General features: G+C 39.2%; 1 protein-coding gene across 2 annotated transcripts in view; it reads left to right on the forward strand.

Moving 5' to 3' along the window:
- ARID5B (AT-rich interaction domain 5B) overlaps positions 1–27,627 on the forward strand; it is a 180,361-nt gene that overhangs the window by 25,708 nt on the left and 127,026 nt on the right. The window contains exons 1-2 of one of the 2 annotated variants that reach the window (XM_064594675.1): positions 4,402–4,643; positions 4,730–4,955. In XM_064594675.1, the coding sequence (XP_064450745.1) occupies positions 4,641–4,643; positions 4,730–4,955 (229 nt within the window). In that variant the 5' untranslated portion in view covers positions 4,402–4,640. Of the gene's footprint in view, positions 1–4,401; positions 4,644–4,729; positions 4,956–27,627 lie in introns of those variants that run through there. The other variant, XM_045877911.3, reaches the window with a different exon arrangement.

Raw genomic sequence — 27,627 nt, forward strand, 5'->3', positions numbered from 1 at the left:
TTTAAAACATGATGAGAAGCCACTCCATACATATTAGAGTGGCAATAATAAGTTAATAAACAAAAACCGTATCAAGTACTGGCAAGGAAGAGAAACAACTGGAACTCTCTTCCCTTGCTGGTGGGAGTGCAAAATGATACAGCCACTCTGGGAAACGGTCTCTGCAAAATTAGGTAGACGCTTACCCAGCAGTCCCTCTTCTGAGTTTTTGTTCTAGAGAATTGAAAATGTCTGTTCACAGAAGAAGCTTGATGTGAATGTTTACAGCAGCTCTATTTGGAGTCCCCAAAGTTGAAAACAAGCCAGTGTCCCTCAGTGGGTGAATGGAGAAACAATCTTGTGACACTTCCATGTCAAGGGAGGTAGTACGCAGCTGCGAAAAGGAACAAGCTTTTGATACATGCAGCAACATGGATGTGTCTCAGAGGCGTTACGCTGAGTGAAAGAAACAGTCTCAGAAGATTTCAGATGGTATGATTCAATTTATATGACATTTGGAAAAGAGAACTCGATAGCAAGAACATATCAGTGGTTGCCATGTGTTAAAACTCATAGAACTGTACATCAAAACAGGAGATTTTACTGTAAGTTAATTTAAAAAATGAAAATAGCCATATAAACCCATTATATAAGTGCTACATTTTTATCAAAATTAACCATATTTTGAAAAAAAAAATCAGTAAAAACAGTAGCATTGTTTTCCATTTTTATAAGCTCTTGACTGTCTAGCTTAATAGAGACAGCTGGGTTCTCATATCTGCTTCTGCATTTACTCTCCTGCCTTACCATATGTCATATAGTGTCTGGAAAACCCCACTATACACTTGAAAGAAAATAAGACTGAAAAAAGCAAATAATGTCTTAGTATTATTATGATCTTTGTTTTGCTTCTATGGACCACCTGAACTAATCTTGGGGATTCCCCAGGGTTCCTGGACTACACTTTGAGAACCACTGACATAATACACTGTCCCAAATTTCAGTCATTTTCATAGCATCTTGTCTTTTATCTTTTTTTTTTTTTTTTGGCCATACCCACATGTCCTGTGTTTACTTAATGGTTTTGTTCAAATTGGCCTATTTTTTTAACTTAAATTTATTTAAAGAGGAAACTTTCTAAATCTCCTATAAATGGAAAACCAGTACCACTTTCCCATAAATGGAAAGTAACCACAAAAATAAATAAGCAATGAGTAACTTTTAAAAAAAAAAAAAAGTTTACCCATGAACCATCTACACTCATCTCTGCATGGTACAACTTTGGAAAACATCAGAGCGGAGGACTCATGACAATGAACGTGTTGCTAACTCTGACATCCCACTTCATTTATGTTAGCCCATTTAATCCTCACAATTACCATAAGAGGTAGTCTTATTGTCCTTTTTTAAAAAAAATACATTAAATAAAATGGAAGCACAGGGAGCTTAAAGAAGTTTCCCTGTGCTTCACAGTGTAAATTGCAGGCCTGGGATTCGAACCCAGGCAAAGGCTTCAGAGTCCAGAATGAATGCTATGTTGGCAGATAGGAAACCTGGAGGCATGCCCCGGTTCTATCAGAAGGTGGTACGAGGCTATGTCATTGGACCTCACTGTGCTCGTCAATAACGTGAAGGAGGTGGACCAAATCAGGGTGTGCATGTTTACCTGCTGGCCAGCAGCCCCACGGGGCCAGGCAGGTGAGGGAAACATCGACTGACTATAAGGCAGTAGTAGGGAGTGATGGGTCACCCGTAAACTAGATATCTCCCATCTTATCTAAAGAAAGCAACCACTTTCAACTGTTTTTGTTTCTGTTTTGTTTATTGGCAGATACCTCTTTTTTATTTTATTTTATCTTATTTTATTTTACTATTTTGTTTTTATTTTATTTAATGAAAAGACAGAAGTCTAGAGACCTTGTGTGAAGTTTCCCAATTTTTAGAAAACGTGGGGAGACCAGCAATACACAGGCTAATTTGTGACTTCATAGCTAGATACTTTCCTCTGACAGAGAGGGTTCCGGGATGGCATGAGCTGTTTTTATACAGAGGTAGACACAAAATCCAAACTACAGAAACAAGCCACTTAAAACAGTGGCAAAAGGGGATCTGGACTTCCATAGCCTCTCAACACAGCCTCCATAAATATTGCTAGGGAGCTGGGTTAATTGAAAAGCCAAGGTACATTACGAGAATAACAAAGTGTATTTCTTTGTGTTCCTTTTGTGTTGTAGTAGAGTAAATCAGCAATATTTATCCAGTGCTAATTCTTGGTTTGCAGAGAGCTAATGTAATCATGAGATGAGCTTATTGTAATTCTTTTCTTAGACATAGAAGCTTGCCCAGGAACGGCAAGTATTAGGAACTTTAGTCAACGCTTGCTCAGAATAGTAAATATGAACATGTGATTTATGCCATTGTGTGTACAAAGCAATGTTTCCTGAGACATTTTCTATATATATGTTGGCTGTTTTGTTTTTTGGGTTGGTTTGTTGCTTCCCCTCCTCCGCTTATCAGATTTCCTTCTAAATCCTGGCATTTGACAATGTTGCAAGGCCAGTTTCTCTGTGAATCCACAGTAAAACACTGGTGGTTGCACAATTCATCCAAACTTGGGTTTATGGCTTATGCGAGTTTATGTGAAACCCTGCATTTGTTTTCATGTACGGATGTATATTCATGAAGTCTGCTTCTGAGAGAGAGAAAAGGAGGGAGGACAAAATCTATAGACTGAATCTTGAAGGATGGGTTTGTTCATCAATGACATCATAAGGATTGTATTTTCTCTTGGTTAATAAACTATTTGTTTGGCGGGCGCTGTAAGCCAGCCAGGGCTAGTCATACCATTTCTTGGAAAAGATCTGAAGCAACTGGTAATTGAAATGATAATCATTTGATCATAGAGCTATTCGAAAATAACACTCATCTCCAAACTGGTCTCATCTAAGGAACCATATTTGGTAACATTGTTGCCAAATTCCATCTTTGCTAATGTTGAGACTTATATACCATGATACTTAATTATTTTCCAGCATATTCTAAACTTGATTTCTGGTGTGCCCTGTCCAGAAGCTGTTCCCATATGCTTTGAAACAATACCCAGCCTGAATTTTCATTCTGACATTTAATAATCACCATGTAATAGCTATAAAATGCGTGACAACGACAGATCTTTTATTTCAAGAGGATGGTGTAGTGAATCTGAGTGAAATCATCCGTTGAAATGGTACTTTGTAATATGCTCCATTGTTTATAAAGTACTGAATTTTTTTTTCTTGAGCAGAGGATAAAAACAGTTTCCACTTTGGGTCCCATTCAGTGGAAGTTCATATTTAATCATGATAAGAGAATGGATTCCATTACGAAAGTTTTACTTTTCATTTTTGATAGAGTATTTATTTTGTTGCTGCCTAACAAACTTTGTTCTCAGAAGCAGCTTGGAACTGGATGAGGAAAAGTGAAATTTTAGATCCTACCTTAAAATAATTTTAAAAACTAAATCCAGGGTTTCTTATTGTGTGAAGCTGATCTTAATAAACCCTTTTTTGTTTGCTTTGGAGTAGCATGTGCAGTACTGTGTGTGTGTGTGTGTGTGTGTAGGTGGGGGAGGAGGAGGAAGGAGTCATGTTTAACAGCAAAATTAGCCAAAATCACTTGTGAATTCCTTTTGTTTAGTAGCTTAGAGGCATCTTCCTGTTGTTGTTTGTCAAAAATATTTCTAAGATTTTGTAAGCTTAGGGGTTTTCACAGCTAAGCTTTCTTCAGAAATGTGAAGTAAAAGAAATGAAAAAAGTCAGTTCAAGTTGAAATGTCAAATGCTTCAAATAATTTAACTTAAAACCCAGTGAGATGATCTTCTTAAGCCTTTTCCAAAGAATCTTCGGGTAAGAGAGGCCCTCCTTTGCTCCATGGATGGATATCTATTAAATATCTTGCCGGATTAATTCTGAGTCAGAAAAGTTGGTTGTTTCCTGGAAGCAATTAGAGATGCTTAAAATTCAAATTTATGATCCATACGAGAAACTTAAGTTTCAACTACTTTTCTTAGATTCAAAGGCTTTCTCCTCGCTCACCCTCTCTCCCCTTGCCCCATATGTATTAAAAGAAAAAATCAGTTCATTTCTCAACTTACAAAGTTTTTAAGAAACATGAGAATGTGTAAGTTTCTTTCAGTGGGAAGCACATAACATTTATGAAGTATTTCTTTTGGGATTACATCACAGTTTTATTTAATTTTTAAGACAAAAGTTAAATTCAATATTTGTGTATAAGCCAAGGGAAAATGTACCATAAACATAGGAATTTGGGGGTGAGTCAGAGTTCCAAGAATCCCAGATTTACTTAGACCATTTATATAGAGACAGGCTAACCATTAGTCACCTAGTTCTCACTTTTTACTTTTGCAATTAACTGCACCTAAAGATTAGCTTTCACCCGAGCGAGTGGTTAGATGGGCAGAGTAGGCTTTGGCACCTAGCATTAAAAATGGCTATCAGAATTACTGCCCAATTTGGGGGCACTTTCTTACCGTATAACAAATAGATCTTCTACATTATTTTTCAACTAGACAGCTAGCAGTGAAAAACCCTTGAAGTGAATTATTGAAGATTCTTTGTCACCAACAAGCCCATTGTCTGCTTGCATAAAGTTAAACCACTCAAATGGTATTTCAGAGGGGCTTTGTTGAAAATTTATCGTTTGCCCCCCAGCCACCAATAATGTTTTGTTCTTCCCTGACCACCTCTTGTAGGATGAAGTCATTGCTGTTTCTGAAAAGGTAATTGTGAAGCTTGAAGACCTGGTCAAGTGGGTACACTCTGATTTCTCCAAGTGGAGATGTGGCCTCCAAGCTGGCTCCGTGAAAACCTCGGCCTTGGGGAGGAACGGACAGAAGGAAGCTCTGCTGAAGTACCGGCAGTCAACCCTCAATAGTGGACTCAACTTCAAAGATGTCCTCAAGGAAAAGGCTGACCTTGGTAAATATAATTTGTACTTCAAATCGCATGTGTGGGCGTATACGTAACCTACTTTGTTGTTGTTGTCGTTCACAGACCTTTCTGGAAACCCTGTCATATAGATAATTTTATATAGATATAAAATTTCTTTGACTTCAAAGTATCCTGGGAATATGTATGGACAGATTGTCTGGGTGTGTAAGGGATGGATGCTGGCTGCCAGATCGCAGGGCCTTCTCCGTGGGAAGCCCCATGCCAGGAACTGGGTGATGTAACACATGACCTTAGGCAGCTTCCCGTTGGTGTGAAGGCATAAGACTTCATTAGGGTGCCTGAGACTGAATTAATGAAGAGTTTAAATATTTGTTCTAAGGAGATAGTATGACATCTACTAACACCATGTCAATTTCATGTGTTTGTTTACATTGGGTGGAAAACAGCGCGAAGAAGAGAGAGGAGTTACTTAATGTGGAGCAGGAGAGCAATAGCAAATTGTTTAACCTCCTAGCCTCAGTTTCCCCACCTGAAAAAGATGGGCACTTTAACACGTCACTGAGATTTAAGATATAAAGAGTTTAGCACAGGGATGATTGGTGTACGCGAGGGGCTCCCTAAGTAATTCTGTTGCTTTAACTTAACACTTTCGTCTCCAGAGACTTTTTGTGACCTTTTCTTTTTTTTTCTCCCCCTTCTGTCTGTATCTCCCTGTGGCATTCACTGACTTATTCTCCTAGCATTGCTCAAGACCAAAGTTGTTGACCTCTGAGTTAGACTAGTTATTTCCTCTTTAGGCAAAGAGGAACTTCACTTTTAACATATTAAGGCATCTTTTTCTTTCATTCTCGCACAATGCTGATGTTCATAGCCCTATTTTATGCCTTAATGTGACAACTTCCTGTTTTTTTCAGCCTAGGATTTAACTATTACAACAAACCTAGACTATTTACTTAATTGGCATAAAGAGACTGCATAACAGCCGTAACTGTCTTCGGTGTGATTCTGATTTATGATGAGCTGTACTGTGCTTTGGGAATCATATTAATATTTTCTTGCAATTTGAGTCAACGACTAACAGTTTCCTGTCATATTTTGGTAGATGTCAGGCGGTAATATTTTGGACATGGCAGCCTGACTGTCATGTGTACACGTAGGGAAAATTATTAATCTGGTGGTTTTATTTTAAAGCCCCCCAATTGTTTTTTTACTGTATTTCCTATATATGCTGTTACACTCCCTAATTTCATGAACACACAGTGACTAGTCTTCTGACATGTCATAATGGTGAATAATACATCTTTTGTATTACTTTCCTAATGTATGCTCTAAGTTGTATTGCTGTTGTCTTGTATTTCCCCTAACATTAAAGCGTGTTTTTTGTTTGTTTGATTTTTTTTTTTTTTTTTAGTTATGGAATATACTGTTACTAATAAAAAAACTAAACAGGAAACCCATGGGGGACAAAAGGATGTGTAGATGGTTAAGCTTGATGTCACACATATAAACAAAAGTATTTATAGCAGAGTTGTTTTCTGTTTAAAATTGATAGTTTATTAATGAATCTGAAGAGAAACTCAATCTCTTAATTCTATCAAAAGATTTAGAGGGTTTGATCTCACTGAATTCTAAAAAATGTCCATGATCTACTTTTTAATAATTGATTTCAGAAGAAATTGATTTATAGTGAATATTCAAAGTACTTAGTGGTTTTTAAATCTAGTTGTTCATTGAACTCAGTACGGAAATTTTAAATATAATGCTGATTGCTAAATCCAGCTTCCCCAGATTCTTCATTCAGTGGGATTGAGGCAAGGCCAAGGAATGTGGACTGATAAAAGACTTTCCAGGTGATTCTGATTTTGGTTTTTAGTGTTTTTTTTTTTTATCTCATTTGGGAAACAGAACTACAATTAGTGCTGAGGAAGGGAAAATAATCAACAGGAGATTGGATGGGGAGGCTCTCCTCTGGTGAACAAGAAATACCATGTGCTTTTTCTTTCTTTCTTTTTTTTTTTAAATGTAAAATACCCCTTTAAGGATAGTATTTGGGGCCTTGAAATTCTACTCAGTTGGTATGAACTGTGGGGAATTTGAGACAAATAGCTTTTGTAATTGGAATGCACACTGTGTTGTAATAATGTGGAAAGAGAAACAAAAACTTTCCTTAATGTAATGAGTTTCCATTATCTGCCTGATCTAAGGTTTACAAGTCTACATTGTTAGGATTTATATTGGGGAGATAGGGGGTGTCATTTGCTGTACGCATTCCTGTCCCAGCAACTTTCTCTTCAACCTCTTCCTTTCTCTGTCTGCAACATCAAAATATTTGTTGTCTGTACTTTTCTTTCTACACAGTGGTTTTCTTATCTCTCTTTCTCTTGGCCACACTGAAACCACTTCCAATACCACATTGTTAATGGAAGTTCACACACTTATTAGGTTTTTCCTTCTGTAGAACACTTCCAACTCCTCATTGTTCTTACCAAAGAAAGAAGATGAACTCTGAGATTATTTAAGACCCCCCCCCTCTTTTTTTTTTTTTCTGGTGGAAGTCAACAAAGAAGGGAAAGATCTCACCTTTCTTGTGGCTAAAATAAAACTCCAATACGTTATGTTTTTAACCAAAGTATTTCATCACGTTAAAACATCAATAAGAACAAAATAATTAGGTTGACTCTTAAAGAAGGGATTTTGCCATCTAAAAGCTAATTAAAGAACTCTTCTTGCTCAATGTTTAGGTAGAATAAGTTCCCTTTAATCCCAGTTTGTGTCACTTCCTGTCTCTCTCTGAAGAGTAAAAAAACAAGAATGTTCTCACAAATGTGTGTCTGCCAACAAATTAATACTCCGCAAAGAGAAACTCTGCCCCAAATGGCAGCTTCCAATAACTGCTCTGATTCGAAACACAGCTCTTATGTTTTTTATCCCCTGCCCCTTCAAGGACAATATTTGTGGGTATCATGTTTGCTTTTTACAAATCTGTGCAGTTTTCGTTTAAGATTCAAAATGACTGGTGACGAAAATGACACATCTAGGTAGTGGGAAAACCAATAATCTTCAAAAACACTCCTGAGATGTGTTAGAATGACTTCGTCCCCTTTCCTCCTCTTTGTCCTTTTCAAAGAAAGAAAGTTCACTATGAAACCAATTCAAATTGTGACTTTACTCGGTGAGATATTTTACCTTCTCTCAGACTGTTTCATACTGAAGTTTATAGGAAAAGAAAAAAAAGAGAGAAACGAGCTATGTTAAAATAGGAGGGTTGAGGAATGTATTATTCATAAGCATAACGAACACAGGAACCTGTTTTTCCAGAAGAATCGGGTTGATTAAATCATTCACTACCAAGCTTCTAGTTATTTATTTTTGTCTTTAGAATTACAGTACTTAGCTTTTGTAATAAAGTGGACTTGAGACCCATATTTGGTATGGCAGTTGGAAGTCATCAAATGAAGAATTATTTCATTTTACAAAATTTTTAGCAACTAAGGAATATAAACACTATCAGTTAAACATAGCAAACTTGCATTTTTTATTCCTTGGGCTATAGTTTGGGGGAAAAAATCAAATTATTTTATATAACACTGCTTCTTACAGAGTTCCTTTAAGTGAAGTATGAAAGCTGCAGTGTAAGCTTTATTGGCCTATAAATATGTCATTATAGTTGGACTACATTTATATGCTTTGGATTGTTGTTTAAGCCAAGAAAATATGTCTCTACAGGTTGACTTTTTATTGAAACCCTTTGAGGCATACAACAGAATGTATTTTAGGCCAAGGTTATTAAAACAGCATTTTCATTTTTTTGCAGCAGACTCATTGTCAATTATGCTGCCACAAAGTGTCTGTGGATGGGCAGTTATGAATGGTTTCATCTCCAAATGTGTCTCTAGAAAAAGAAAGAAAAGACAGAAGCGTCTGAGCTGAAATTGAGAAAAGAGACCAAAGGATGTGGGTGTGGGTACAGCTGAATTTAATGATGGGGGTTCCCTTGGTTCAATTTCTGTTTCTGAAGGCCCATCAGACTGGGAAAGTGTGGCTTCCCCTGTCCCTTCTGCTGCTCGGATTTTGTTGTACTCTGGGGAATAAGACAGCATGATGATGTTGAAAGCGCAGTGGGCAGGAGGTCAGGAGACTCTTGGCTCCACCTGTCCTGGAGATCTGTCACTTTCTGCAACAGTCACTGTATGTTTACATCTTTAGGTTCCTTGGGTGTAAAATAGGTGTAATAGTGTATACCCTGCTTTATCTCACTCGGTGTTTGAGAAGATCAACTGAGGAATAATTAGTTAGTGTCAATGGAAGCATTTGTGATTTGTGATACTGAAGTCCTAGTATAATCAGCATGTTACTATCAGAAGAAGGTTTTGTATGATAGGGAGCTATGCAGTATTTTAGTTTATTTGTCCCTTTTGAACTTTCCTAATCACACGGTCTAGTATTGAGGGCAGGGTTTACTTTCATTATTATCTGCCTCAATAGAAGACTATTATTAAAATCCTCCTGGATATATATATATATACACTATAAAATGATATTTTATATGTATATTACATATTAGATATAAAATATACATATGTTTTATATGGTTCCTTACATATAGATAGGTATATTTATATGTTGTATAACTTTTTTCCTCCTGAGAATTTTGTCAAAACAAGCTGGGCCAGGAGTGGCCAGTCGTGTCAGTGACTTCTCAAGTACTTTTAGTTAGAAATTGACTTGGGGCACCTGGGTGGCTCAGTCGGTTAAGCGGCTGCTTTCGGCTCAGGTCATGATCCCAGGGTCCTGGGATCGAGGCCCACGTCGGGCTCCCTGCTCAGTGGAGAGTCTGCTTCTCCCTCTCCCTCTGCCTGCCTCTCTGCCTACTTGTGCTCTCTCTCTCTCAAATAAATAAATAAAATCTTTAAAAAAAAAAAAAAGAAATTGACTATAGTCCTTGCTTGGAAATTCTGGAGGCCTTGTATTTCAAATGGTTATTTCAGGTCATTTTTGAGTTTGATATGTCAAACTGCTTCTTGGGGTGTGGATGTGGGTAGGATTCTCACTCTGCATTGAAGAAAACAGTTTAAATGTCTCCAGTAAGAAGCATGCTAAGGTGCTGACAGTTTATCATAATGAGGATTTTTCACCTGATACATCTAACGAACTTACTAGGATTGAAGACATGCTTTATTAGGACAGTCCTTTCCTTCCTCCTTCCTTCTTCCCTTCCTTCCTTCCTTCCTTCCTTCCTTCCTTCCTTCCTTCCTTCCCTCCTTCCTTCCCTCCTTCCTTCCTTCCTTCCTTCCTTCCTTCCTTCCTTCCTTCCTTCCTTCCTAGATGTAAACTTTGTATATATATTAAACAGTCTTGTGGTTTATTTGGTGTTTATATTTTAACTTCATTGCTGGGTTAGCTGTACTATTTTCCTTAAGGTAGAAATTTGTGAAGTTTCTTAGATGATATATTGTTGAATTATTCTATTCATGAACATCATGAGGAATCCCTACAGAAGGGCCTCTTCACTGAAACAAATCTGGCCTTTATAGAATCTTTGAGTTCAAAATAGAAATCAATTACCCATGGAGCTTATAAAAAATTTTTAAAGGTACTTTGCAAAGGATTTTCTCACAAGGCCCTCTGATGGTATTGTTGTGTGAGCCACACATTCTTTAAAGAAGCTCACCGTGGCATAGTTAACACTGAAGTATGCTGTCCAAGGGCCAACATGGCTGTTTCTTCGTGAGGTTGCTTCATGTGTTTGTAAATTGACAGTCCAAAGGACCTTTGACAGGAGTATGTTCACCTTTCCCAGAGTCTGTATCCAAGACATTCAAAGTTTTAGAACAACTTTTCTAAGGATCTGGGAACAGATCAGGGAGGTTATTTATTTGCCCATGTAATCAAACAGTTGAACATTGTCCTGAAATAATGGTAGAATGCGTGTGTAAGAAGTGTCTTGAAAAAATGACAATCGTGTATTTTGTCTGCACTCAGCCATCTCGGCTGTTCCTGCTGGAAAGCAAGTCGGCAAAATCCACGCATGTGTGAGCCAGTCGGCAGCTGGTCATGGATATTGCTGTCTGGATACTTGTCTTGCCATCACTCATGATGGCGCATTCCAAGTTAAGACCCTCTCGTTTGGAATTTCTGTTGACTTGTGGATCTTCTGGTGTTTTCTAGAGTAAGGAATGCGTTTTAGGATTCCATATTCTATTTTCTTTTGATAGTGGACTGAAGATGGATAGTCAACAGAAGAGAAGTTAGTAGAATTTAAGAGTTTATTCTTTTAGAATTGGAGATGTCAGGGCAGAAGTGGGGGGAAAATGTGAAATTGGAAGTTTTGGTGTTATTTTTAGTATTCAGGTTACCAGTATTCACCTCTTGACTACAATGCATGAACAAGGCAAGAAACTCATGCTTTTTTCAAGCTCTTCAGAGAGTTGTCAGGCTGGACATTGGTACAGTTGATGTTTCTAATCCCCTTTCCTTGAAATAGTCCTCAATCCTCTTTTTATTTGCCTAAACAATCCCAGTTCTTTCAATTCTTCCCCAGGACATGGTTTTAAAAAATCCTTCACCATCCTGGTTACTCATCTTAGGATCCATTTTGGGTGTTCTTTTTACACCTGCTTACCCATTCATATTTTATGAGCTCGTCTGTGCTGAGAAATCTAGACCCAAATGAGGAACAGCTTCCTGTGGAAGAGGGACTGTGATACCCGTCCCTCCGTCTGGACAGCCTCCAGGTAGATCATGACACTGACTAAAGTATGGCTCTCTTCTTCTCTTCAGCTGTATGGCCTGGATTTCTAATTCTCAGAGCACAAAGAGTTATTCATTGTTATTCAGCCACTACTCCTGAATTTCAGTTACCTGGGTTTTTTTGTTTTTAAACAGTAGCATTAAATGTAGACTATTATCAAATGAAAATCGTTGTCAACTAATATGGCAGGAGTCTCTGTGGCTCAGTACCAATGCTATGCTTTTCTAGCTTCTGCGGTTCCTGTAGTTGTATTATAGCATTTAAGGGACTACTTGCCCCAGCTGGTTTTTGCCTCATTAAAGGTCCACAGTTGAATACCAGCATGGTGTCCAGCTTGTTTAACCTGCTCCGATCAAATAAGATAAAGACCAAGAAGTATTCCCTAAGTTATCATATGTGTTAGTTGAATGCATCACCCTCCTCCTGGACTCTAGCTATTCTGGCTTTTTTGTTTGTTTTCATTTTCTGTTTTTCTGGTATTTTGTCTTTAGTCAGGGACTCTATGGTCATTTCTATGAGAAAAAGACCATGATGGAGAAAGCAATCAACCCGTAATTTTGTTTTAGCTTCATCAATGAGAAATGTTAATTTCATAATGAACTACCTGTGGTGGTTACCAGCTGATGGGAAGATAACCAAAGATGGAAGAAATCCAGGTGTGGTCTGAGTCCTTTGCTCAGATATATATATATATATATATATATATATATATATATATATATATATATATATATATATCTCACCTTTAGTTCCTGGTTACATACCTGGGGTCCATTGGAAAAAGTCTTTTGACAGGGGCGCCTGGGTGGCTCAGTTGGTTAAGCGACTGCCTTCGGCTCAGGTCATGATCCTGGAGTCCCGGGATCGAGTCCCGCATCGGGCTCCCTGCTCGGCGGGGAGTCTGCTTCTCCCTCTGACCCTCCTCCCTCTCATGCTCTCTGTCTCTCATTCTCTCTGTCTCAAATAAATAAATAAAATCTTTAAAAAAAAAAAAAAGTCTTTTGACAGCCTTAGCTTCTTGCAAGCTCATAAATTTCTGGTATCATAGATTGACGAACTTGGAGCAATAATTCTATATGCATTTGGCGGGAGGAGTGCAACACTGACTCTGGGCCTCAGAGATGCTTCAGAAATGTGGTTTGATTCAACAGCTCCCCTCCCGTTTGGAGATACATAGTGCTTTTCTCCTATCATTGTAACTCTAAAATGTTTTTGTTTGCTCTCCACCTCTCATCTCTTGAGCCACTGCATGGTTACTGACTGTAGGCCATTATTATAGCTGTTATCTGATGGCATCACCTTGCAACACAAAGCACATACATCCTACATGTGAATTGCTGTGACTTTTCCAGAGGGTTTTGTGAGCAGATATTTGATTTGGGCATTTAGGCTTAATTCTCTTTAGTCTTGACGCTGATTCTCCCAAACAGCTCGTTTATCTTTTAGAGTACTTCAGATGTGAGGTTTTATTGCAAAACATTAATTTTCCTAAATGTCAAAGATTCACCCCTCTTCTGTCCTCCAGCATTATGTGTTTAGGTCTGTAGTTTGCACAGGTCACTGCAGAGAAAAGCCGAGGTTTGGACTTTTACCCCATTTTAATAAATATATTTATTTAGGACAGGCAGGAATAATGGTGGGTTTGCGAAGCCTTTCTGAAGTGCTTCGTGCACAGTAGGGGCTGAGCAAATAGTCCTGCCATTTCGGGGTTTCCTGACCGGCCTGCCCATGTGTGTTTTCTGTTAGTGGTTAGTGTGCTGGGGTGAAATGACATCTCTTCTTTCTCCCCCAAAATCCCAGAGCCATGCCTTGCCTCCACCTCTCTCCCTTTGGACCTCTCCACTTGCGTTCTAAAATTTTTAATAATTTCTAACATTTTTATACTTCTGACCCTTTTTTAAAATATTGGTTTTCAGCCTGTAGCCCCCCTCCCCTCCCCGCACCTTCCGTAGCCTCATGCCTATCGGATAAAGTACAAAAGTAGGCCAGCATCCAGTGATTACCCCAGCCTCCATTGCTTTTCTTTTTTATGAAATAACTTTAATTGGTGTTGTTTTCATTACCAATGCTATCCATGTTCATATTACAAAATGTGGGCCTTGCAAACAAAGAGCAGAAAAATGTACGTTGCTTCTTTTCCTCCCATCCAGAAGTAACTGTAGTTAACACTTTGATAGATCTACGTGCCAATGTATATAATATGTGCAGAGACCAGAATTCATATGCATGTACTTTTCCCCCATAAAAATGAAATCTCATGTTTGCCTCCCCGTTGTACATCTGTACAGATGTTTCGTGACAGTATCCTCAAACGCTCTCTACACTGTTTCTTTCTGCCTGCGTCATGTTGCACTCTAGAGGTGTTTCTGTTGTTGAACATTGTTGAACGTTTCGGTCACTTCTGTTTCCTAAAACTCGGTAAAATTCTTGGTGCTCTGCACATATCCATGACTATTTCCTTATATATCTGTAGAGGAGGAATTGCAGGCTCAAAGTGCACACGGAATGTTAAGACCGCCTATCTCCCTACCTTATCTCCTATCCTTTATGTAAACCTTCTGCTTTAGTCTAACTAGTCTGACTGCTTGGTCTCCTTTCTCTTGAGCAACACGGACCTACCCTCCTGCCCCTCGATCTCTGCAGTGCATTTTGAGTGGCTCATGCCTTCACTCATTCTTGAGATGCCCCTTCCAGGACTCTCTACCTGCAGAAATGCTCTCTTTTCTTTAAGACTAGCAGGTTATGCCCCTGAAGCCCCCGTCAGCCATTCCGCTCATAGGATTTTCCCTGCTTATGGAGCTCTTAACACACTTAGTGTCCCTACCACCTACAGAGCACCTAACTCTGTAACCAGCAATATAAGGCAGTATTTGTTTCTTACGTGTTTGTCTTATCTTCCCCGTAACGGTCTTCGGTCTATCATGTAGGCATTCTAACTTCAAAGCCATACCTACTAGTTTGAGTAAACATGCCACTTTTATGATCAACCTCTAAACCTCTAAATCTCTGGAGTTCTCTGCTCTGAGTAGAACCGGGATCAGTGGTTGACTTGACTTCTTTTCCGCGCTTCCTACCATGACACCCTCTAGTGGAGGGGCGGTCTCATCGGTGCCTGCTAGGAGAAGCAACATGCCTGGGGGGCAGGGGCGGCTGGGGGGTGGAGTATGTCGTTTTTAACTATTTTGGCTTAATCTGTAGCCAGCCATCTATAGACTTATGCTGGGAAACTCGTTAGGAGAGATTTTGAACGTGCTCGAAGCTAGCCTGCTAGCCTGAGGGTTTGGGGTATTGTCGTAGGGGTTTGTGGTGTGTAGACATTTTGCGTATTAATACTGGCACTTATTAATTCATCTCTTCCTCAAGGGAATCTTTTACATGTTTCAGGATTATAACAGTTACAGAAATGTGCAGGGAAATAAACAAATCCAGACTGGACTTGCTCTGCCTTATCTTTCTTATTATCGGCTTGTTCGTAATCTGTCTTTTTTTTTAGGTGACAGGTTATTAAGGAGATGGTTTTGCATGACATCTAGTATTTCGTATTCCAGGCAATTGCACTGTTTTAATCCTCGCCTCCCTTAAAATGGTTACTTGCTAATCATGATGGAGGATATTCTCCACCTTCCAACTACCCATTCTGCTTCTTTGGTTCACAAAGAAAGTATTCTATTGGGCCCTACAAAAACAATGCTTCATGCCTGGCCTATTCACTCAATAAGAAATAAAACATTGTTTTCATAGCAGTGCTGATAATAAGGCAGATTTCAAAGCATGATGAAACGTATACTTTTCTAGCAGAGAAAAACCTATAGTTACCTGGCTAATTACCCATCACGTGATGCTTGTGTGTAAATATAGGCTTCTCACATTTGCAGCCGTACAGGTTTCTTTTTTCTTTTTTCTTTTCTCTTTTCTTTTTTTTTTTTTTTTTAATTGAGAACACTTATTTAGTTGACACTGTTTTGTATTAATGTTTTCAGTCAAAGATTTAGAATGAGCAAACAGAAGCTACCATTTTAGGGTGCCTTCTTTTTGACCATTGTGCTAAACCTTTGTAGCATGGACTTTAATATAAGACAGTCCTGGATTCAAATTTTTGCTCCATCAGCTGTATGACCTTAAAAATTGTAATTCTGCTTTGATGGCTTATCTGTGAAACAGAGTTAACAATACCTGTCTCACGGGACTGGGGAAGATTAGATTCGCTCACGTATGAGGAATCACCAAGAACACAGTGGGAGCATTTAGTCAAGAACAGTTTTTTTTTTTCCTTTCCTCCTTCCTTTAGAAGAGTAAACCCTACAAAATGCTGTTTCCTCCTCCAGAAAGTAAAATAGACAATTGCAACATAAAAGAATACGAAGATATAGACATAGTAATACCTGACTTCATTGAGATTCACTCATAAACATTTGAGTATCTATTATAAGGCACTGAAGTTGGTTCAAGGTTAAATAAGTCATGATCCCAGTTTTCTAGGGGTCCAGAAAACCTCAAGAGTTATTTTGAAATGCTTTTAATGTGATGTCTTTAAATTTAATTCTTTTTGTCAGAATTTACCTGTGTATTGTCCTGTAAACCATCTGCTTTTACTTCCTTAGATCATAATTCACAGCCGATCCTTAATTGGTTAGAAAATATTTGATGCCAGGAATTCAAATGTACGTTGGGATATCACAAGTGAGACATGTGAATTACTGGCCTCATCTGATGCTTCAGTGGCTGTGACCTGGCTGATCTTGTGGTATATTAGTTGTATATAGGTAGGTGTCTGGTGTTTGTGTGTTTGTACAATGGTCCAACCTAGAGATCTGTTTGTCCTTGAGGTGCCTAATTATTCCAGAAGAAACCCAACCACACTGTGAGGGCCATGGGTTTGTGTGTTTTCTTTTGGAGGTCATGAACAAGAATTTTAAATGGACATCAGGAAGGCCTGAATTATGCTACAGTAACAAACATCTCCAAGATCTCAGTGGCTTAACACAACAAAGGCTTATTTTTTTTGCCTCTGCACAGTTCACTGTGGCGTACAGGACTCTACAAAACAAATTTTCCCTATGTGCTGGCTCCGCATTGGTGCTTCGTGCTTATAGGAAGGGGAACCGAGAGGTGGAGAGCTGAGCACTAGAGTTTAAATGTTTACACTCGATAGTAACATGAAGGAACACACATCGCTTCTACTCACATTTCACTACTCATTCAGATTAATTCCGTGGTCATGGCTTACTTCAAGGAGGTTAGGATATACAAGGAGTTTAGGATATATAATCCTACAGCATTCTCGGAAGGAAAGGGAAATTGGATGTTGGGTACACATTTGTAATAGCTCACACATGCCCTTGGGATATTGATCAATTTCATAGAATAATAAAATCTCAGGGTTGATAATTTAGTTATAAGATTCTAGTTGTGACATCTTTCCTACACTTGCTACTTCTTAAATGTCTTCTGCTGACATCTTGATTAGTTGACCTTTTACTATTTTCAATGATTGAGAACTCATTACCTTACGAGGCAGTTCTGGTCCATCTTTGATCCATCTCTGTGTTAGAAATGATTATTTTTGATGACTTAAGTTTGAAATGCATACGGTTTATAGTACAAACTACTATATTCATGGTATACTATTGTCACTAATTCTATTCTTATAACAACAGAGAGCAAATCAAATTTTCCTTTTCCTTGATAGTGTTTCAAATATTTGAAAAGAGTTGTCCCCACCCCCACTTTTTCATTCCCCAGCTCAAACACCAACAGCCTCAATCCCACATTCCATATGTAGCATGGCTTCTAATTCCTCCCCCTTGCTGGTAGTCCTCATCTAAAGGAATCTCAGCTGTCCCTGCCACTCTCGGAGTATAACTATATTTGTCTCTACTTAAGGAAAAGATGGGACTGCAACCCTTTAATTTTTTTATACAATACATGTAAAAATTTAAACCATTTCCTGCTTAATTGTACTTTTTTACAATACACATAAATATTCAAACCATTCAAGTACAAGTCCTTCTTCGCCTCTTTCCAATTCCACTCCTTCTCTTAGAATTTACTTTACTAACAATCAGAGGTTACTCCTCCAGTTATCTGTGTGTGTGTGTGTAAATTGTTTTGCTTTAAAAATAAGATCTTGGGGTGCCTGGGTGGCTCAGTCATTAAGCGTCTGCCTTCAGCTCAGGTCATGATCCCAGGATCCTGGGATCAAGTCCTGCATCGAATCGGGCTCCCTGCTCAGCAGGAAGCCTGCTTCTCCCTCTCCCACTCCCCCTGCTTGTGTTCCCGCTCTCGCTATCTCTCTCTCTCTCTGTCAAATAAATAAATAAAATCTTTAAAAATAAATAAATAAATAAATAAATAAAAATAAAATCTTACCATGTACCCTATTGTGCAACTTGCTTTTATCGGCTACTTAAGTAGCTAGAACTGTGTTGTCCAGTATGGTAACCACTAACTAGGAACAGCTATGGAGCACTTGAAATATGGCTACTGCGAAAGAGAAACTGAGTTTTTGATTTTAATTAATTCCAGTTTAAAATTAAAAACTGAAGCAATTAAAATATTTTTGTGTGTGAAACAGCTTTATTGCTTTGGTAGGGCTACATATCACTTTGCTAAATGTTTAGCATACAAATTACATGTACTTTAAGTGTAAAATACACACCAAATTTCAAAAACTTACCATAAAAGAATATATATCTCACTAATAATTTTTATATTGGTTACATGTTGATATAGTGTTTTTGATATGTTGGGTTAAATAAAATATATTATTGCAATTGATTTTACCTTTTCCTTTACATTTTTTATGGCTACTCAAAATTTTAAATTATGTGGCTCACATTCTATTTATATTGGACAGTGCTGATCTAGAGAGATTCGAATAGCGGTGACGGTTAGCCAAACTTTTTATTTTGAAGTAGGATCGCTGCTGTATGCACTGAGTGCTTCAGAAGGCTAGAGCACTGAGTTTGCCGTGGAAAGAAGATGAAGATGGAAGAGACCCAGGCTCAGGAACTCATAGTGTAGTGGGGTGGACAGACACAGCTAGGTTGTGACATGGGGGTTAGCCAGTGCATGGATGAAGGTGTAAGCGACATGCACTGGGAGCACAGAAGAAGTTTCCATGGGTACGTGTCTTGCAATGTGAGCAAACTTGCAAATGCTTAAAGGGCAGGGATTATGATCGTTGAATAAGTGAGGCGATTCCCATCCCGTGTGATTTCTCTGTTCTATCAGGTTATTGCTAGAAATAAAGAATCTCGTGGTCATCTCTGGCTTAGATCTTCTTTCTGAATGGCCTACTCATCTCACTAGGAACTTGGACTTTGTTCAAATTTGGCTTCCCAGATAGAATTCCTGTGTTTGATGTTAAATGCTAAGCTTTCATTGTCTCTGACAAAAACATTGGGGTTCATATCAAGCTTGTCTTGTTAGCAGAAGGAATACATGTATTATATATTCCTCGTTGAAATTCCTAATATTTTGTCAAAGCTTTAGCACTTCTCCCCAGAAAGTGTTCTGAGATGTTGAAGGGAAGATAATTAAGCTGAAGGCTCTTTCTTGATTTATTTGGGTTTATAGAGTTCCATTTGTTTCATAACTAGGAAGACTTTTTATGCCTACCAATGCATTCTCGGATGATAAAAGGCTATCAGTTGAAACTCAAAATGTTAAGTCTTTATCCTCTCATTGGGTGTCCTTGATTCATCAAAGCAATATTTTCGTGTGATATTCCTTGCTTGTATTACCCACAAGCTACGAAAAAAAGTTGGCAATTTTCGACTGCAAATGATAGAACTTTTCTGTGAAAATGTCAACTTTCTGCCTGGCTACATTATTCATAGTTGCAAATGGGGCTAGTGTGGTTAATCAAATCAAGTCACATAAAAGAATTTCTTCTGAAGGCAATGTTAGTGGTGGATCTCACAGAATCAGAGAATTACCCTGGGCAGAGTTTTCTGGCTGAATAAAACTGTCGAATCTGTTCTGGGAGTGAAGATATGGATGGTATACATCCATACTACAGATGTATGTACAGAACTACAGCGGGTTCAAGGTTTGGCAGACAGTGCACCGATGATCATCCGCTTTCTCCCACCCCCCAAAATCCTATAACTTACGCTGTAAGTCAAGTGCCTGAATGTTCTGCTGAGGAATCATGAGTCATGGGTTCTTCATTCAGGACCAATGGATAAATTTGTGTGAGGATGCCTACCCGCCCCGACAACCAACACCAAATCTTCATGCAGAATTCTGTATGTAAATACACATTTTCTTGGGAGACCATTCAGAGCATTAATCTGATTCTGAAAGGAGCCTATGAAGGTTATGAAGTACTTTTTTAATGCCTGGGGATTATCAGTTACCCCCTCTCCCCAAAAAACACCCCTCAGGCACTTCTGCCAAATTTGATGTATTGCCCTTTCCTGCTAGTCCATACATATGGGATCGAGAGGAAAGGTGGTTGGGTTCCCCTGTCCTGATGGTGCTTAACCTTTGTGGGGTGCCATGGATAACTTTGAGCATCTAAAGAACACTGTGGATTCCCTGCCCAGAAAACATTTACATCCACCAAATTGGAGTGACGTTGGAGGACATTCATGGACGCTGTCCTGAAATTGCTTTTTGAACTCTTGGGTCAAGACTGCTGGTTGAGTCCCTTTAAAGAGCACAAAATCATCATGCTTAGAAGACCAAGGAGGGTGATGTTGTGTCCACCCACAATGTTGGTGGGATTCCACTCTCCGATATGGGGATTTCTGGTTCTCAAGCATGTGTGGCTCTCTCATCTCGTATATTTTTCTTCTATATTTTCAAATTATAAATTTTGACAGCAGGGTTAGACCAGAGGCAATTCTTATTTTCTACTGTCTGGATAATTTGGATCTGCCGTGTAGACATTGTATCTTTATTAGTTACTTCCTCTATAGGGTGCTGTAAAAAGGCTTGCAATGGTGGGAAACCCTCTGCAGACTCCTTTTGACGAAGTAGAGCGCCCTTTTGTAATGTAAATTCATTTCCTATGGCTTAATTTTTAGATATCAGATTTTCATAAAATTAGGCCTAAGGATTCCTTTGAAAGCCTTTTTGTCAAATCGACCCAGTGGCCATTTCTAACAGCAATTTGTTTATTATGTGAATCAATCTCATGCTCAATATTCTTTTTTTTTTTTTTTTAAGATTTTATTTATTTATTTGACAGAGAGAGAGAGCAAGAGCGGGAACACAAGCAGGGGGAGTGGGAGAGGGAGAAGCAGGCTTCCCGCGGAGCAGGGAGCCTGATGCGGGGCTCAGTCCCAGGACCCTGGGATCGTGACCTGAGCCGAAGGCAGACGCTTAACGACTGAGCCACCCAGGCGCCCCTCATGCTCAATATTCTTAATATTTATAAAATAATGACTTTTTCTTTTACTTAGGGAACTCTGCATATTTACTTATGGCTCTAAATTTGGTCTATTTCCTGGGAGTATGAGTTGAAGCCCAAAATGAGAAACCTTTTCTTTTTTATTCTGATCGAGACCCTATCTGCCATTTACTAGACTGAAGTACTTACCGGGAAGAGAGAAGTTCCCTCCCTCAGCCCAATTTTTAATCTAAGATACCGTCTGGCATGCAGTAGGTGCTCAAAATGTACATTGGATAAATGGATAGATGACTATGCTTTAAATCTTATATCTGGAGGCAGCAGAACGTAATGGTAGGAGTCTTGCTGACCTGTACTTGAACCCTGGATCCCCAATTTAAAAAAAAATTATAAAATCCCTACTTCTCAAGGATATTATGGGATTTAATAATATACTGAATTTCAGGTTCTTAAGACAATGTCTGGCACAATAAAGTATTTGATAAATGATAGCATTATTAAAGTCTCAGCCCTTACGTTAAGATATCCTAGACTTTAGTAATTTATAAACCAACATCACAATTTTTGCCATATCAGTAACTCCCTATTTTTTAATTTACTTAATATTTTTCTTTAAATTAACTGCCTCTTTTTTTTTTTTTTTTTACCTAACTTGATCTAATAGAAAATTGTATTTCACTACTATAAATGGAAAACCTGTATCACTTGCTATAAGGAACAGTGGAGATAAATACATAATTCTTAAAATTAAAAAAAACCTGTTTATCCCTGTACCACCTAAGGTTGACTTGAGTACACCACACTTAAGTCATTTCCTTCGAGGCTTCTCTCTTGGGCAACAGCCCAGCCTAGCTTATTGATAGCAAAGAGACCTGCTCAGGCTGTGGCAAGCCTCACGTCAGCAGCAGGCTGGGAAGGGTTGGAAGCAGTTACAGTGAACTAATCTATAGGCTCAGAAGTGTAACTGCCACACAGATGTGAGGTCTGAAAATAACCCACCACACACCTGCCCTTGCTGGGTGTCCGTTACGCGTTAATTGAGCACCAGTAGATGAGATGCAGTAGGAAGAGTAAGAATAAAGACATGAATCTTACCTCTGAGATGCCCAGACTCTTGTGAATGGTTTAATACTCAGCCCGGGATTGGGGTCACAAACTTAAGAATCGCAACTCTGGGCAGTTGTGGAACATGGGTCCCAGGGGGTGAGGAAAAGGGTAATTGTTATTACCCTCAACTGGCCCCAAACAGTGATTGTGTAACCTTGCAAAACTGAGTCCTGGGTAAAATTTGTCTCTTTAGAAATGCACCTAGTCAAAGGTGATTTGCTGAGGCTGCATCCTTCAGGTTGTCTAGATTAGAACAACCTCCTTGCCCCAGGGTTGTGTTCAAGCCAAGCAGAAGAAAATAGACCCTGTTCTGAAAGGGAGTGTACTTCAGTGGCACACGAAAAACAAAAGTGAAGGCTCACATCTGTGTTGTGTTGCATAATTGATAAAAGCTGAGGAAGCACCACTGGAGACAGGCTCCTCGTCCATACTACTCTCCCAATCGTTCAGATACGGGCAGCACATTTGAGGAGGCACGTCGGTACTCAGAACGTTGCATGTGGTTTGAGAAATGGGTCCGAATGTGTTTGCCAGACAATTTGATTCCAACCGTGTACCGAAGACCATCCTCAATCTGACTGTGCTCTACCCCGTTACGCTGAGAAAGAAAAAGATAATTCCGCCGAGCGTTGCGCCGTTGGCTAGAAACACCACAGTTCTGAATACAAATATTTCTAACGGTAAACGAATCATTAAAGGAAGAGTAGCATAAAATATCTAACAAATGAACTCCCGAGGTTTGGAATAGAATACATTTTACCATCCATGAGCAGGACCTTAATTCGTCAACCAAAATATTAGTTGTCCGTTGAAGTCGCCAAAAAACATTTATGGTCTTAGAGTAAATGACTGGTAATTAGGACTTACAAGCTATAAATACAGAGCAGGGATTTGGTGATATCATAATAAACCACGAGAGAAGCTAGAGTGGTTTCTAATGTTAGTAGAACCTTGAGAAATATTTAGATCCATGTTCTCAGCGCCACAGTTGGGTTTTTTTTTTTTAATTGGGAGGTGGGGTTTTATCAAAAAGTGTGCCACTCTTTTCCATCAGAGTCAGTGGGAGTATAGACTGTTGAGAGGAAGTTAGGTCCTTGGTTTGTATAACGCCTGAATCTTTTAACAAACAATATATACTTAGAGAAAAATAAAATTATTCCCCCATTCCTGTCTCAGTTCCCTCACTTCAGATCCCTTTCCTTTGAATGAGTTCTGTATAAATGAAAAAAGACAACAATGGAAAGTTCCTGGGCCTCTCAGCTCCTCGTCCCCAGTTTGGCTGGTTTATCCGCTATTTCAGATTGTAAGAAGTAAAGCATTCATCATTCCAGCTCTGGACTTTGTTTCCCTCTCTTTTTCCCTGCCGGTCGGCTGACTCTGGAGACATGACAGGGGTGCTGACCCACACCTCTGTCCTGGCTTCCCTCACTCAGAGTGAGGGTGTGAGGGTGGGAGGGTACCAGCTAGGCTACGTCCAGAAACGAAGTGATGGGCATGGATGATATCAGTGGGGCATCTTAGTGAAAGATCCAGACCAACAGCTGATCTCCTACGGGCCAGTGTCAGTGCCTTGCAGGACCAACCCCGCAGAGCATCGTATATTTGAGCAAGGAGCAAGACAGTTCTTTGTAAAGTACGTTAGTCGCACAGAAAGTTCCATGGAAATGCGGGCCAAGTGGTGTTTGGGGCTGTGGAGAGTTGCTTGCTGCATGATAGCTACACTCTTGGTTTCTGTAGCCCATTTCAGGAGATTTCAGGCATCCTGGACTAGGCATTTCTGTGTGCACGCACCACAACCATATCTAGCATGTGCAAGGCACTGGGGAAGAAATGTCCTGGACAGCCAACACACCTACCCTGATGTCATTAGCGATAGTTTTTTAACGGAGCTCACATGCAGGGACAGATGTTCTTTTTTTTTTTTTTTTTAAGATTTTATTTATTTATTTGACAGAGAGAGAGACAGCGAGAGAGGGAACACAAGCAGGGGGAGTGGGAGAGGGAGAAGCAGGCTTCCTGCCGAGCAGGGAGCCCGATGCGGGGCTCGATCCCAGGACCCCGGGATCATGACCTGAGCCGAAGGCAGACGCTTAACGACTGAGCCACCCAGGCGTCCCCGCAGGGACAGATGTTCTTGGTGTGAAACACAGTGCCAGGATCTGGCCCAGAGTAATTTTATTTTTACGTATGTCTGTGGTCCTCCGATCCCTTGTAGATTTGCGCCTTTCTTGAATTTGAAACCTGGAATCAAATCCAGAGTCCGGCTCACTGGAGGGTCAGAGTCACGGGTGAGAATCAGCACATGAACAGCTATTGGGCACATGGCAGGCCCCAGTCAGCAACCAGGGGCCCCCCAGTGTGGCCGGGGTTAACCCGTAGTGCCTGGACGGAGGGGGGTGTCACAAGGGAGGATCCAGGGATGTGGGGGAGGGGACAGGGAGCATCAAAGAGAGGGGGCTGGGGGCACTGGCTCTTTACTAACCAGCAAGGAAGTCCTCGGCCTCGTAAACTGGTGAGGCCATCGTGGGGCCTACCAGCCAACCGGGCAGCCCCTGCCTAGGGCGCTGGTCTCAGTGTGTAGCAGGGGGGCAAGAACGTGCCTAGATTCTGTTTGTAGCTTACTGAAAGCCCACCCTACAATGCTTAACTGAATAGTGCTCTTCAAAATGCACCGACTAAAAATAGTTTCATCTGCAGTGTGAACATAGTTTCGTATTTATACTAGCATCTGGCCTAAGGAATTGAAGACTCCATTCTTTAAATAGCTCCACTCCAGCTCTTGAATACTCTGAGAAGAAAATCTATCCCAGTCAAACACCTTGTTTACATAGCCATGTTTAAATGCAAACAAGCTCCCTTTTTAAAATGCAGAAGAATATTAATTTGGGAGTGATGGTGCTTTGGGGTAGTCTTTTGGGGGGGGGAGGAAGAGGGGCTGACTAGAAAATGAATTTAAAAATATGTCCATTTAGTAAAAAATTTCTGAGACCTCTACTGTGTTAAAATTTTTGTATTTCCCTAAATTAGATTTGCAAACATGTAAATAGTATGTGTGAATTTGGGGTGCCTGCTTTACTGTCATATGTGAAACCAGCTAGAATGAAGGTCTTGGGAAGAAAAACTTACACTGCTGCTAATGCCCAACAATAATAGAAATATAAGCCTAGATACACTTTAACTTTTTCTACCAGCAAATGCTCTGGAGCCGGAAATCATTTGCCAGGAGGCAATGAATGTACTTTTGTTAGTCTTAGGGGGATACTAATGGTTAGTCCCCATGAAGAAAAATGTGAAAATAACACACTAAAAGTAAACATTACGAATGGATGGCTAATGATTAGCTGTTATAGTCCAAAGGGGCAGGGTATTTTTTTTTTATAGTTTTATGACCCTTGCCCAGCCTTTATTGAAAGAACATTGTATATTCAGAGTTACGTATTTCAAACTTCTACCTCCTTTGAACATCTCCTTAAAGATCATAGCACATATTCTCCGCCTTCATTTGTATGTTGTTGTAGGGAGAGGAGGATTTTAAATGAATACTGGTTTTAACATTATATTAAGGAAGAGGAACAGTTATTTTTAAAAATTCAGTTCATGAACCCACAGAGTGGGTTATAATAATAACTCTTCCTCCCATTATGAAAATTAAGTAAGGGCAGTAGGATTGTTCTGCTAGGTAGATGAGTTTGTACATGATCGCTACAGTGTCTTCAAGATAGAGCCCTGTCCTGAGTGAAGAGCTTTTGTGTACTTAGGCCTGTTCAGAGAAATAAAAATGTTAACAGGTTGCATTTTTTTTTCCTTATTTAAAACAAAAATGGCTGTTTTTGAGTCCCTGGGGGCTCTAGTTTTACAACTTAGATTAACTACTTTAGTAAATAAAAGAATGTCGGTAGAATATTGCCCACTAAAATGTTAACATGTGGGTATTTGGAGAGTAGGAACATAAAAGCAACTTTTCAGTCATTGCTGTTGAAATTAGATTTGAGGCCATGGGTTGTTCTTCACGGTCTAGGAAAGTAAATGCTCCGGCTGAATGAAAACTAGGTATATTCTTTTCTCTGAGAAACACTGAAATGTCATAATTTAAGCACCACTTTCATTTTTCACCAGTGGAACTTTTCTAGATAAAAATCCAATCTAATTCTAAATCATCCTTTTAAAATGTTTTTTTTTTTTTCCCACTACAAATGTAATATGTTTTTTTATGGCAAAAAGTAAAGATACGTGAAAAGAAAAAATAAAAATCATTCATAGTCCCAAGACCCAGAGGGTTCTACCACTGGTAACAGTTTAATTCCAATTTACTATATTTCTTAATCCCAAAATGCCACCGCTTGTAAAGATGCACCCCTGATTTCACAACAGCTTTTGAGGAACAAGAAACAATTTCATTGCAGTTTTTAGATATGTACTGATTTCAGAAAATTAGTAAGTTGTGAAGGGAAACAAGGAGTGCATTTGAGAATTGGTTTTAAAAGGCCCAGCTGTGACCCTCCTTTTCCCAAGAAGCTATATTACCCCCAGGTTCCTAGCTCACAGTGAATCCTGCCCTAGTCTGAAACCCTTAGAATTGTAAGGAACCTCAACAGTTCCATCTAATCTGACAGTAATCCTTCCATTGATCTTCCAGTGATGCTGACTTTACTTACCTATACAACCATGGATTTTTTTTTTTTTTTATGTGCTTTGAATTTTAGAAAGTGCTTTGTTTTTATATTGGACCAAATAGTATGTCCCACCACATTTTTCCATTGGGACTGATTTCCTTAAGAAACCCCACAAGAGAGGGTATACATCTTTTCCCACCAGAAGTCCTTTAGATATTTTAAAGGCAATTGCCATATTGCTTTCAAGAGCTCCTGAAGTTTTACTGGTTCTTCTGACATCTTCTGATTTCTTGGTTAAACATCCCTGGTGCTTTCAACCTAGAATAATTCCTTATGCTCCTGTTGATGTGCTTCAGTTAATCAGTGCTTGTTTAAAAACAGTGTCCGCGGACTATATACGTTGTCTAACCAATGTGGTGTAAAATAAGACCATTACATTCTTTATTCTGGACCTATATTTCCATGAATTCTGCCCAATGTTTTATTGTTTCTTCCTAGCACTGTTTTCTTTTGACTCCTACAGAAATGATGTTTAGCTAAGAAAATTGGGTCTTTTTCATATGAAATGTTAAGAAGGACCATCACCATCCTGTTCTTATACAATATATTTTTTCTTTTTTGAAACTAAATGTAAGACTGCATTCTCCCTTATTACATTTGGCATTATTTGATTTCAGCCACTTTTTAGCCCTTTAAGAGCTGAATATATGTTTGGATCATACCTTTGGTTCTCATATATTTGGATCATATCTTCCCACTGTATCATCTGCAAGTTTTTTGTTTTTTGTTTTTTGTTTTACTCAAGTAGTTGACTAAAACAAGTATCCAGCAAATAAACACAAGCCATTCTTATTGTTTAGCTGTGAC

Source organism: Mirounga angustirostris, unplaced genomic scaffold (assembly GCF_029215605.1).
Source record: "Mirounga angustirostris isolate CCGP_5_RB_7025 unplaced genomic scaffold, mMirAng1.0.hap1 SCAF_6, whole genome shotgun sequence".
Classification (NCBI taxonomy): Eukaryota; Metazoa; Chordata; class Mammalia; order Carnivora; family Phocidae; genus Mirounga; species Mirounga angustirostris.